This window comes from Cibotium barometz, chromosome 60, assembly GCF_041138505.1.
Source record: "Cibotium barometz isolate CiBa-2024 chromosome 60, ASM4113850v1, whole genome shotgun sequence".
Lineage (NCBI taxonomy): Eukaryota > Viridiplantae > Streptophyta > Polypodiopsida > Cyatheales > Cibotiaceae > Cibotium > Cibotium barometz.
In genome coordinates, this window is record NC_141105.1 from 21,156,269 (window position 1) to 21,169,390 (window position 13,122).

The 13,122-nt window shown below is 41.8% G+C and overlaps 1 protein-coding gene and 1 pseudogene across 2 annotated transcripts; both read right to left on the minus strand.

Moving 5' to 3' along the window:
* Positions 1-6,323: 6,323 nt before the first annotated feature.
* LOC147605112 (uncharacterized) lies at positions 6,324-7,355 on the minus strand. The gene is made up of 3 exons (XM_086794286.1): positions 7,019-7,355; positions 6,815-6,942; positions 6,324-6,627 (listed from the first exon to the last, which is right to left on the minus strand). The coding sequence occupies exons 1-3, from the start codon at positions 7,353-7,355 to the stop codon at positions 6,400-6,402; spliced, it is 693 nt and encodes a 230-aa protein (XP_086650412.1). The 3' UTR covers positions 6,324-6,399.
* A 3,722-nt stretch (positions 7,356-11,077) lies between these two features.
* On the minus strand, positions 11,078-12,831 carry LOC147605113 (uncharacterized; annotated as a pseudogene). The gene is made up of 3 exons (XR_015265226.1): positions 12,753-12,831; positions 11,642-12,609; positions 11,078-11,565 (listed from the first exon to the last, which is right to left on the minus strand). The product of XR_015265226.1 is annotated as an uncharacterized LOC147605113 (transcript).
* Between the last annotated feature and the right edge of the window lie 291 nt (positions 12,832-13,122).

The following is a 13,122-nucleotide window of genomic DNA, read 5'->3' on the forward strand; positions in this document are numbered from 1 at the left end:
ATTTTCAGGGGACTCTAAGGCCACCATATACTGAAAATTGGGCCTTTCAAATGCACATTACAACCAAATATGGTCTAATGGTGACCAAACTTTACAAGAGTGAGGATAGGGTCTACATATACACTCTTGCAAAGTTTGGACCACATTTGGTTGCAATGTGCATTGGAAAGGCCCAATTTTCAAGGGGCTCTCTAAGGCCACAACACATTGCAAATTGGGCCTTCCCAATGCACATTACAATAAAATGTGGTCCGATGATGACCAAACTTTGCAAGAGGGATGTTGGGGTCCTATTTTATACTCTTAAAAAGTTATGTCATCCTCATCGAACCACATTTGTGTGCAATGTGTATGCCAAAAGCCCAATTTTTAACTCTTTAGGGCCACAACACATTGAAAATTGGGCCTTTCCAATGCACATTGTAACCAAATATGGTTGGATAGTGACCAGACTTTTCAAGAGTGTATATGTGGACCCCCCCTCACTTTTAAAAATTTTGGTCAGTCAAGCTTTATTTGGTTGTAATGTGCATTGAAAGGGCCCAATTTTTTGGGAGCTCTCTAAGGCCACAACACATTGGAAATTGGGCCTTTCCAATGCACATTACAACCAAATGTGGTCCAATGGTGACCAAACTTTCAAAAGTGTGCATATTGTGCATTAGAAAGGCCCACTTTTCAGGGGGCTCCCTAAGGCCACAACACATTGGAAATTGGGCCTTTTCAATGCACATTGCAACCAAATGTGGTCCGATGGTGACCAAAATTTGAAAGAGTGTATATGTTGACCCCACATTCACTCTTGCAAAGTTTGGTCACCATAGGATCTTATTTGGTTACAATGAACCTCGAAAAGGCCCAATTTTTAGGGGGCTCTCTAAGGCCACAACACATTGAAAATGGGGCCCTTCCAATGCACATTGCAACCAAATGTGGTCCGATGGTGTGACAAAAATTTGGAAGAGTGAGGATGGGATCAATTTATATAGTCTTGCAAACTTTTGTGATCATCCTACCACATCTATGTGTAGTGTACGTGCCGAAGGCACAATTTTTAGGGGGCTCTAAGGGCACCACACAATTAAAACTAGGCCTTTCCAATGTACATTATAACCAAATATGCTTTGATGGTAACCAAACTTTATAAGAGTGAGAGTGGGGTCTACATATACACTCTTGCAGAGTTTGGTCTCCATAGGATCACATTTGGATGCAATGTGCATTGGAAAGGCCCAATTTTTAGGGAGGCCTCAACACATTGAAAATTGGGCCTTTCCAAGGCATATTGCGAACAAATGTAGTTTGACGATAACCAAACTTTGAAAGAGGGAGGGTAAAGTCCATATATACACTCTTTTACAAAGTTTTATCACCATCGGACTACATTTGTGTGCAATGTGTGTGCTAAGGGCCCATTTTTTAGAGGGCTCTCTAAAAAATGTGTGCAATGTGTGTGCTAAGGGCCCATTTTTTAGAGGGCTCTCTAAGGCCACAACACATTGAAAAATGGGCCTTTCCAATGCACATTGCAACCAAATATGATCCGATGGTGACCAAACTTTGTAAGAGTGAGGGTGGGGTCCACATATACACTCTTTGCAAAGTTTTGTCACCATCATACCACATTTGGTTGCAATGTGCATTGAAAAGGTAATTTTCAAGGGGCTCTCTAAGGCCACAACTCATTGAAAATTGAGCCCTTCCAATGCACATTGCAACCAAATGTGGTTCGATGTGGGTGACTAAACTTGCAAGAGTGTATATGTGGACCCCAACCTCATACTTGCAAATTTTGGTCACCATCGGATCTTATTTAGTTGCAATAGGGACTCTCTAAGGCCACAACACATTGAAAATTGGGCCTTTCAATGCACATTGCAACCAAATGTGATCCTATGGTGACAAAAGTTTGAGAGAGTATATATGTGGACCCCATACTCACTCTTGTAAATTTTAGTCACCATTAGACCACATTTGGTTGCAATGTGCGTTGAAAATGCCCAATTTTCAAGGGGCTCTCTAAGGCCATTTGAAATAGGATATTGATTGGTTCATCACTTACTTGTTGAAATGATCAAAGACAACTAGCATTTGTAAAAGCTATGTTAGGAGCATAATTTGTGTCACTAGGGAGTTTTTGAGAAGTTAATATTCAATTAGTTTGATCCTTTTTGTAGTCCATATTTCTTGGAGAAAACATTATACACTGCAAGATTCATTTAAGAATTTCTTTATGTTTCTATTACTTTTCTATCTTTGTCGATCAAGATCAACAAGTTATGAGTCTTATTCGTCAATTCCTTGCACCTAGTGTCTCTCTCAATGTCTTAGCCTTAGTTTTCAACTCCTTGCACCCAAGTCTCTCCCAATGTAAAGCAAGCCACATAGTAAGTGCTAACTTTGTGAAAAGATCCTAAGAGAGTCCACGAAGTGACTAGCCATGAGTACACATGTGAAATCACTCTAATCCTTGGAATAACCACCCTAAATGGTAGCCATAAGATACTTCATGATTTGAACCCTCAACCATTTCACTTATCCCAACAAGTGTTAGAATATTGGATAGATAAAGGTATTCTTGGGGAAATTTTGATAATTGATGTGAACATTTTTACAAGCCTATGTTGAGTTGCTTCAACAATCTAGGAAGAAAACTTAGTCACATATCAAACCTAGGCTACCATAGAAGTCTCAAATTAACATTAGCTAAATTCACAAAAAGATTTGTCAAAGAGGGACAAGATGGAAGCAAAACAAAAAGGACCATTTGTCAAAGAGGGACAAGATGGAAGCAAAACAAAAAGGACCATTTTACACCATAGCTAAGCTAAAGACATTCAACGATAAGCAAACTATTTCATCAAGATTTGTCCTGATTTGCAAGAGTTCAAAGAACCTCTTCTAAAATTAGTTTGGATCAAAAAACTATGGAATAGGGAAGCACTAGTATACAAAGAAGATGGAAGCATAGGCTACCATAGAAGTCTGAAATTAACATTAGCTAAATTCACAAAAAGATTTGTCAAAGAGGGACAAGATGGAAGCAAAACAAAAAGGACCATTTGTCAAAGAGGGACAAGATGGAAGCAAAACAAAAAGGACCATTTTACACCATAGCTAAGCTAAAGACATTCAACGATAAGCAAACTATTTCACCAAGATTTGTCCTGATTTGCAAGAGTTCAAAGAACCTCTTCTAAAATTAGTTTGGATAAAAAAACTATGGAATAGGGAAGCACTAGTATACAAAGAAGATGGAAGCATAGGCTACCATAGAAGTTTGAAATTAACATTAGCTAAATTCACAAAAAGATTTGTCAAAGAGGGACAAGATGGAAGCAAAACAAAAAGGACCATTTGTCAAAGAGGGACAAGATGGAAGCAAAACAAAAAGGACCATTTTGGATCAAAACACTAAGGGTTCAAAAAACTAATAGTGAGGATTTAAACACTATGGAGTAGGTACTAGGGAATCACAACTAGTATATGAAGCAGAGTTTGAGAAGTAGACCAAGTCTACATACAATAATACACATAGAAAATTTGAAAGAAATGGAACATAATTATGGATCAACACTTGAGAGGCAAGTAAATTAGTAGTGATCATGCCATAGTGTGATTAAATTTTATTTTATTTTTTAAAAACAAGCATTTTAGATTAAGAGAGCGCCAAGAATTTATAGCTAACCCAAATCAAGAAGAGATCAAAGCCATTCATGGAGTTTATAAAAAGAATCAAGGAATTTTCTCGAAGAATGAATGTCTGCAATACCAAGAGTGTATAATTAGCTTTCGTGGTTTATAAATCGAGTAAAAGGACACATGTTAAATCACTCCAATCCTTGGAATAATTGTGAAGTACACATGTTAAATCACTCTAATCCTTTGGAATAATTGTGAAATATATATGTTAAATCACTCTAACCATTGGAATAACCACCCTAAGTGATACTTGGTAATTTGAACTATTAACCCTTTCACTTATCCCAACAAGTGTTAGAATTGCAGATGCACAAGGTATTCTTGGGAAAAGATCCATAATTGATGTGAACCTTTTCTACTAGCCTATATTGAGTTGCTCAAACAATCTAGGAAGTAAACTTAGTCACATACCAAATCTAGGCCATCCACATTTATAATCTGAGTCTCTATTTATAATCTAGGCCATCCACATTTATTCTTGTAATCTAGGAAGTGTCATCAAGAGGCAAGATGGAAGTGAAACAAAAGTTCCATTTCACTTTTAGACCAAAAGGTCCATTTCCAATAGCCAAGCTAAAGACATTCAATGATATCTTAGAAACTAAGAGTTGCCACACTGCCCATGATGTATCATGGTTCACACACCAAGGAAGAAATTGATGGTTGGCCAACTTGGGTGCCCAGCGTGCCCCTTCCCGCGAGACAAGGCCACTAGCACCCTTGAAGGCACACACATCCGCATGGGCCTATGGAAGCTCTTGCATGCTAAGGTATCATGGTTCACACACCAAGGAAGAAATTGATGGTTGGCCAACTTATGTGCCCAACGTGCCCCTTCCCGCGAGACGAGGCCACTAGCACCCTTGAAGGCACACACATCCGCATGGGCCTATGGAGGCTCTTGCACGCTAAGGTACGTCCCCACTCTGCCTAACCAACCCTCCACTCTTCCTCCAATCTTCCACACTTTGGACTATATATACCTTTCCATCTTCCACATTGCCTTTGCATGTGGGATTACTTGGCATCACTTTTCCCATCTTGCAATTCCCACTACCCATGTGAGATTTGCACCTCCAACACTCTCCTCCAATCAAGCAGTGAGGGAAATGGTCCAGGACCATGAACCGAGGCTTTGATACTATCTTAGAAAGCAAGAGTTGCCATACCACCTATGATGTGTCATGGTTCACACAACAAAGAATAGCTTCATGGTTGACCAACATATGTGTCCAACCTGCCCCTTCTCGTGAGGGGACCGCTAACACCCCTAGAGGTACACACGTCTGCATGGGCCTATGGAGGCTCTAGCATGCTAAGGTAGGCCCCCACTCTTCCTAACCAACACTCCAATCTTCCACAAAAGACAAGCTTGGGGGAGTTGACGATAGGAGACGTCCCTTTGGACTACCACACTGCTTTTGCATGAGGGATTACTTGGCATCCCTTTTCCCATCTTGCAATCCCCACTACCCATGCAAGATTTGCAACTCCAACATGATAAGCTAAACTAGTTCATCAAGATTCGTCCTGATTTGTGGGTGTTCAAAGTAGCTCTTCTAAAATTATGGAATAAAACACTATGAAATAAGGAGCATGTGAAGCAAGTGTAGTAGATCTCGTTTAGGATCAAAACAATATGGGGTAAGAGAGCACAAATAGTGAGAAACAAAACACTATGGAGCAGGGAAGTATAACTAGTATACGAAGTAGTTGTAATAAACATAGGACTGTAGAAGTAAGTAGTTGGCCGAGTTTGAACAAACAATACCTAGAGCTACAAAGAAACGTTAGAGAAAATGGAACATAGTAATGATCAAGACTTGAGAAAGCAAGGAAACCAGTGGTGATCATGCCAAAGCACATTCTTGAGGTGATGAAAAAAAAAAAGCAGCATTTGAGATTAAGGGCGTGCTAATAATTTATAGCTAAGCCAAATCAAGAAGAGATCAAAGACATCAATGGAGTTTATTGAAGGAATCAGGGAATTTTCTTGAAGAATGTATGCAATACCAAAAGTGTAGAATTAGCTTTCATGGTTTTTAAGTAGACTAAAGAATCCAAGGCTCTTAAAATATGTGTCCATGTGCATGGGAGTTAAACTCAACGGTGGAGAGTCTGTGAGCAGGGCAGAGCAGAAACATGGTAGGAACCCTAACCATGAAACTGGCATCCATGAAAAATGAAGGAGATGAAGAAGAAGATCCTCAGATAGTAAGAAGAACCCTAGCATGGCATACTCTGTCTTACCACCCAACCATATATATACGATTGATCCCGTAGCATCCAGCATGTACCTTACCGGCCAAGCACCTTCGTCTACTTGGTATCCCCCGTGTTAGATATCCCTGGATCTTTGACCTACAACGATCACCCAAGAACATTATATATACAGACATTATTGCATGCCATCAACAGTTGAGGTTGCTGCTATCTCTTTTTCTCCATCAGTACTTCCTTAACGCCAACTCTCTGAGCTGCCTTTCGTTGCTAACGCTCTCACTCTATCAACTTGTTTGCAAACCACCACTAGGACTGCACGTGCCCCCATCAATGTCAATGTAATACTAAAAAGAATTCAAATCAATGTACACCTCCCTTCACAAAATAAGGTGTGGGAATAAGTAGATATATCTGTCTAACCTCAGCTTTGATACCAGCGTCACTAGTGTGTAGACATGACTTACATGACATGTCTCAGCTGGCACAAAACTCCTTACAACAAACAAAGCTGTTAACAGTAGCAAACCAACTGCGTTGAGAAGAAAGGTACTTCATAGAAATAAGTGCCTTTATACAAGCAGCTAGCAAAAGACTCATTAGAATTCTAAAGAAGAAAGCTGCCATGGTTGGCTGTAGATTATAGCTTTCTTGCAAAGCCACAGATTTGTACTTTGATACTAGGAACCCGAGGCTCAAGGTAGACTCTTAGAATCTTTCCATAACTGTACTGAGATAGGGCTTCAAGTGGCTGCTGCTTACTTCGATAAGCCACTTCTCACACATTTAATCAGGTTCTCATTGATATACCTCATCCAATGTCGTGGTACGCGCATGACAAGCCTGATTGTCTAGTCACAATGTCCAAGCACAATCACACAAGTCAATGTCACATTAGAATGTTCATGTTTTTACGACAGATAGGACAATGTCTGCTCCTTTCCATCCACTTGAGGATGCAAGCTAGGTGGAAATGATGTCCACAGCTTGTGCTTCTCTTTGGGTTACCAGGCTCATATCCTGGACAAACACAGTAAATAAATAAGGTCATCACTCTTCAGCTCAACTCGCAATAGAAAATTTTCATGCAGGTTACCTTCAAGACATGTTGGGCAAATGTCCTGCTCAACATCCATGGAGCTTCGAGAACAGTCTTGTGAAGCATGGAGTAAGAGCGTCTCTCGAGCAAAGCATAGAACCCTTTCAACTGCCTCCAGGTCATTGCTACTGAGCATGTTGGCAGATGAGGAATTAAGCAGGACGGAAGGGGCAGAGGCATTGCTCTCCTCATGTGCAATAGTCTCCAAACTGGCATGAGGCAGCTCGTGTGATATGTTAGCACAGCCGGGGTGGAGATTAAACCGGCAACTGGCACAATGAAAGAGCCATCCCTTGTGGCCCAAACCCGCCTTCCGCACCTCAATGCTTTCCATGGGTTGGCATGCATGTCGTCAGACCAACCATAAGTTTCTATGCACACGTAGGTGTATACTCATAATCTCTACACACATGTTTGCGTCTATGATGCACGCGCATGCACATGCACATAGACCACATGCACATGCATACAAAACACACACACACACATGCACATAGAATAAGAATATCGTTGAATAAGAAACGATATCCAATATCATTGAATAAGAAACAATATCCAAAGAAACATGAAAAAACAATATCCAAAGAAACATGCAAAGAACGTCCTTGCTTTGTAGCGATACAAAAGGTCTATAAAACATATAGAGAACCCATCCCATTGATCCAGTTTGTCACATTAGAAAAATAAAGCTTGTGCTTCTTAGAGCCATCAACCTACGGGCAATGCATAATGCCTAACATCGTAGGATGGCGATGCATCTCCACTACATTGTTGGAAGGTCCCTCCCTCTCCATAATTAATGACCTCAAACATTTTATTTACTCCTATGCATTTCCACTACATTGTTGTAAGGTCCCTTCTTCTCCGTAACTAATGACCTCTATCATTTTATTTACTCCTATATTGTAAGTATTGAACTTGTGAATTTTGCCTTGATAGCGTGCTACGAAAATTCTTACGCTGCCCATTATACAAAGATATGAAATTACTTTTTGATTTCGAGACTCAATGATAGATAGTAATATATATTTTATAAATTTTATAAGGCAACGGTGTAGTAAATATTAGACAAGGGAAATTTTAACTAGATCAAGAGCTTAAAATTTTTTACTAGGTCAAGCGCTAGAAAAAATTTAATCTACCCATTATCAGGAGTTTTGCTGATAAATCTTGATTTCAAGCTCGGTATGGTACATTAGCAAACAAGAAATCAAAGAAAAAAAAATATTTTAAAAATTTAGAAACAAATTATTTTTTGTGATTTTTGTGAAAGGTAAAATTTAAGTCCAATGTAAATGACCATTCAGACATCTAGGTGTGTGTAGATTGTAACCTTAGTTAATTAGACCTTATTAATCAGGGTCCTGCTTGGGGAACCTACTCAATGGGCTTGCTTGCCCATTCCCTAGCCTTTCCTCCTTTGAGAAGCAAGATGCTTCTCAACTTACCTCCCACCATCCCCTTTCCATGTATGACCATACCCCCCCCCCTACTGCTGTTGTATTTGACAATGTCTCTTTGAGTAGAGAGCTCCGTGCACATAAGGAGCAAGTTGCAACCTTAGAAGAGAAGCTCAATATTAAGCATATAAGTACACTAATCTCTCATCCATCATTAATAAGGGAATGCCCAATAAATCCTCACAATGTATGTCCAGTTTGTGATAAATTTTGACGAATGGAGCGGTTATTAGACATTGCCTTGTGGACATTACTTCTACCATCTATCATGCTTAATCCAGTCAATGTTATTAGTTAACAATTGTAAATTATGTGACTTCGAATTACAAGAAGACTTGTATAAGATGTTTAGACTCCAACAAATTATTTCGAACATTGGGTAAGGAACTCCTAGCATCTTTAGAAACATCAACTTTGATGAAAGTAGTTTAGAATCATCCCACAATGACATACTTACTCTTTGTACTCTCAATCTTAATAGAGCAAAACTGTCACGTAGGCTGTAACGCCTGTGATGACCGACGGCAGACCGGATGGCCATGTCCGGGGTAATGTCACGTAGGCTGTAACGCCTGACCGATGGCAGACCGGATGGCCATGTCCGGGGTTCAGTGGGAGAGGACGCCCATGCGGAGTCATGGGCGGCCAGGCTAGTGTGGACGGCAAGCCACACACTATATAGCCTAGGGGATGAGGGGCAATCCTTATTCTTCCTCTATGGCTGGGTGGTGAGCCAGAGGCCGTCCCCTCCTGTGGAAACGCCCGTAGCGGCGTTACGGATATCTAACACTGGTATCAAAGCGTGGTTCGATGGTGTCGTCAGGGTCCGCGCGTGACCGGGGGACCGAAGCCCACTCAATGGTTTTCGACCATTCATCTCCTCATCCTTATCTCCAATGGAGTGTGTGGAGGGAGGCTGCCAAGACATTTTTGAAGGGAAGAACTCTCTCTCTCTCTCTCTCTCTCTCTCTCACAGCAAGCAAAAACGCAGGTAAGCTATTTCATTTTTTTTTCCTTTCGAAATTGAAGTTTGTCTGCGCAAACACAATCTCGTGAGGTGTAGAGAAAAATCGCAATACTGTGTGTGGGGGTGGGGGGCGAAGACCAACCCCACTACTGTGTGGGGGGGGGCGAAGCAATTTTTCGTTTGGTGTGGGGGGGGCGAAGACCAGCCCCACGGCGAAGGCCAGCCCCACGACTGCGTTGAAGCTTGTCTGACGTTTGACCTCCCATCGGAGCTTGGCGAAGTGTCTTTCAGTGGCCGACGACGATGAATGGTCGGCGCTGGAAACTCTCCGATTCAGCTGCCGTTGAAGCTCTCTCCGTAGCCGAATAGCGCCGTCGGAGATAACCGTCCTCTCGGCTGTGAGACGGCCAGCCCAGCCAGGCCAGCCAGGCCAGCCGACTTGCTTAGCAATGCAACGTCGTCATCTGAAGGGGGTGGTGGTCGTTGTCTAGTATACGAAGTAGTTGTAATAAACATAGGACTGTAGAAGTAAGTAGTTGGCCGAGTTTGAACAAACAATACCTAGAGCTACAAAGAAACGTTAGAGAAAATGGAACATAGTAATGATCAAGACTTGAGAAAGCAAGGAAACCAGTGGTGATCATGCCAAAGCACATTCTTGAGGTGATGGAAAAAAAAAGCAGCATTTGAGATTAAGGGCGTGCTAATAATTTATAGCTAAGCCAAATCAAGAAGAGATCAAAGACATCAATGGAGTTTATTGAAGGAATCAGGGAATTTTCTTGAAGAATGTATGCAATACCAAAAGTGTAGAATTAGCTTTCATGGTTTGTAAGTAGACTAAAGAATCCAAGGCTCTTAAAATATGTGTCCATGTGCATGGGAGTTAAACTCAACGGTGGAGAGTCTGTGAGCAGGGCAGAGCAGAAACATGGTAGGAACCCTAACCATGAAACTGGCATCCATGAAAAAAAATGAAGGAGATGAAGAAGAAGATCCTCAGATAGTAAGAAGAACCCGAGCATGGCATACTCTGTCTTACCACCCACCCATATATATACGATTGATCCCGTAGCATCCAGCATGTACCTTACCGGCCATGCACCATAATAATGTGTCCCCTTTGTCTACTTGGTATCCCCCGTGTTAGATATCACTGGATCTTTGACCTACAACCATCACCCAAGAACATTACCCGCCGTTCACACTTGATCGCATCAGTGGTGATGTGCAATCATATATACAGACATTATTGGATGCCATCAACAGTTGAGGTTGCTGCTATCTCTTTTTTCTCCATCAGTACTTCCTTAACGCCAACTCTCTGAGCTGCCTTTCTTTGCTAACGCTCTCACTCTATCAACTTGTTTCCAAACCACCACTAGGACTGCACGTGCCCCCATCAATGTCAATGTAATACTAAAAAGAATTCAAATCAATGTACACCTCCCTTCACAAAATAAGGTGTGGGAATAAGTAGAAATATCTGTCTAACCTCAGCTTTGATACCAGCGTCACTAGTGTGTAGACATGACTTACATGACATGTCTCAGCTAGCACAAAACTCCTTACAACAAACAAAGCTGTTAACAGTAGCAAACCAACTGCGTTGAGAAGAAAGGTACTACATTAGCCAACAACTGCTCTTTACTCATAAAAATAAGTGCCTTTATACAAGCAGCTAGCAAAAGACTCATTAGAATTCTAAAGAAGAAAGCTGCCATGGTTGGCTGTAGATTATAGCTTTCTTGCAAAGCCACAGATTTGTACTTTGATACTAGGAACCCGAGGCTCAAGGTAGACTCTTAGAATCTTTCCATAACTGTACTGAGATAGGGCTTCAAGTGGCTGCTGCTTACTTCGATAAGCCACTTCTCACACATTTAATCAGGTTCTCATTGATATACCTCATCCAATGTCGTGGTACGCGCATGACAAGCCTGATTGTCTAGTCACAATGTCCAAGCACAATCACACAAGTCAATGTCACATTAGAATGTTCATGTTTTTACGACAGATAGGACAATGTCTGCTCCTTTCCATCCACTTGAGGATGCAAGCTAGGTGGAAATGATGTCCACAGCTTGTGCTTCTCTTTGGGTTACCAGGCTCATATCCTGGACAAACACAGTAAATAAATAAGGTCATCACTCTTCAGCTCAACTCGCAATAGAAAATTTTCATGCAGGTTACCTTCAAGACATGTTGGGCAAATGTCCTGCTCAACATCCATGGAGCTTCGAGAACAGTCTTGTGAAGCATGGAGTAAGAGCGTCTCTCGAGCAAAGCATAGAACCCTTTCAACTGCCTCCAGGTCATTGCTACTGAGCATGTTGGCAGATGAGGAATTAAGCAGGACGGAAGGGGCAGAGGCATTGCTCTTCTCATGTGCAATAGTCTCCAAACTGGCATGAGGCAGCTCGTGTGATATGTTAGCACAGCCGGGGTGGAGATTAAACCGGCAACTGGCACAATGAAAGAGCCATCCCTTGCCTTGTTCTGCACATTCTCCACATGTGAAAGTAAGCTCCTAATTGGGCACCTCAAAGAGCAGACTTACAGCGTGCTCGGGATGCTTCGGGTGATTGATTTTAAGTGGGAGTGTGGCACAAGACTGGTGTAGATTGTAATTACAACGGCGGCATCGATAGACACAGTCTGTCGCGCGTCCATTACATCCATCACATTGGCATGAGCCCATTTTCTCAGAGGATTTGAAAAGGACAAGGGGATGTGGATGACTAGGGTGCAAGATGAACCTGGGTGCCCTCACACATAGGGAGTGCATGTCAAAGTCACACATGTCACATCTGAAAGCCCATGTATGTATGGCCTTGCCACACCCGTCACATACGTGGCCAGTGCTGCAATGGCAGAGATGAAGGGGGTGCTGATAGTGGGCGAAGTGGGTCTGCTGTTTCGTGGTGGCGGCACAGCTGACATGAAGGTTAAACTCACAGTGTGCACAGTGGTACACTGCTCCACAGCCTTTCTCCCAGCACAGATTGCACTTGAAGTGCCCACTTGGAGAAGGGGAGGTTTGTGTGAGAGACAGTGTGTGAACCATTATAAAATATGGGGATTTCAATCAAATCTGCTTGATTGTTGGAAACCCCCAACTCTCAGCTTCTTAAACTCTGCTGATTAAAACGCCATGGTATCTGCAACAGCAGCATCCAATACATCTCAACGCTCACCACATGCGATCGAGGCTTAGTGGTAAAATCAAAATTCAGAAACAGGATTATTGGCCATTAAAGCTTAAGTGAAGGAACAATTCATAAAACAAGAGAGACTGGTGCACCTTGTGGCAGAGGAGAAGATGTGCGTAGCCAGCGGGAGAAGAGAGGACTGAATATTAATATATATTTTGATGAGCGAACAATTAAAGGGGAAAAAAAACAGGGGGTGACTCATACCAGTCGACGCTTTTTTAAAACCCCGGTCGGAACCCAAAACTTTCTCTTTCACACACATATTTACAATACTAGTGGCCCAAACCCGCCTTCCGCACCTCAATTGCTAATTTGGTGTTCTTCGGTGCACACATTATTGGGGTAAAGCAATCTTAGACATGCTTTCCGTGCACAGAGAATAGACATGCATGTCGTCAGACCAACCATAAGTTTCTATGCACACGTAGGTGTATACTCATAATCTCTACACACATGTTT

What these genes read in the sequence shown, in the direction of transcription:
- LOC147605112 (XM_086794286.1), bottom strand. Translation starts at nt 7,355, where the DNA reads ATGGAAAGCATTGAGGTGCGGAAGGCGGGTTTGGGCCACAAGGGATGG. An exon ending in TTGCCCAACATGTCTTGAAG is followed by an intron (nt 6,943 to 7,018) that starts GTAACCTGCATG and finishes GTGTTTGTCCAG; the next exon opens with GATATGAGCCTGGTAACCCA. An exon ending in AAAACATGAACATTCTAATG is followed by an intron (nt 6,628 to 6,814) that starts TGACATTGACTT and finishes AGATTCTAAGAG; the next exon opens with TCTACCTTGAGCCTCGGGTT.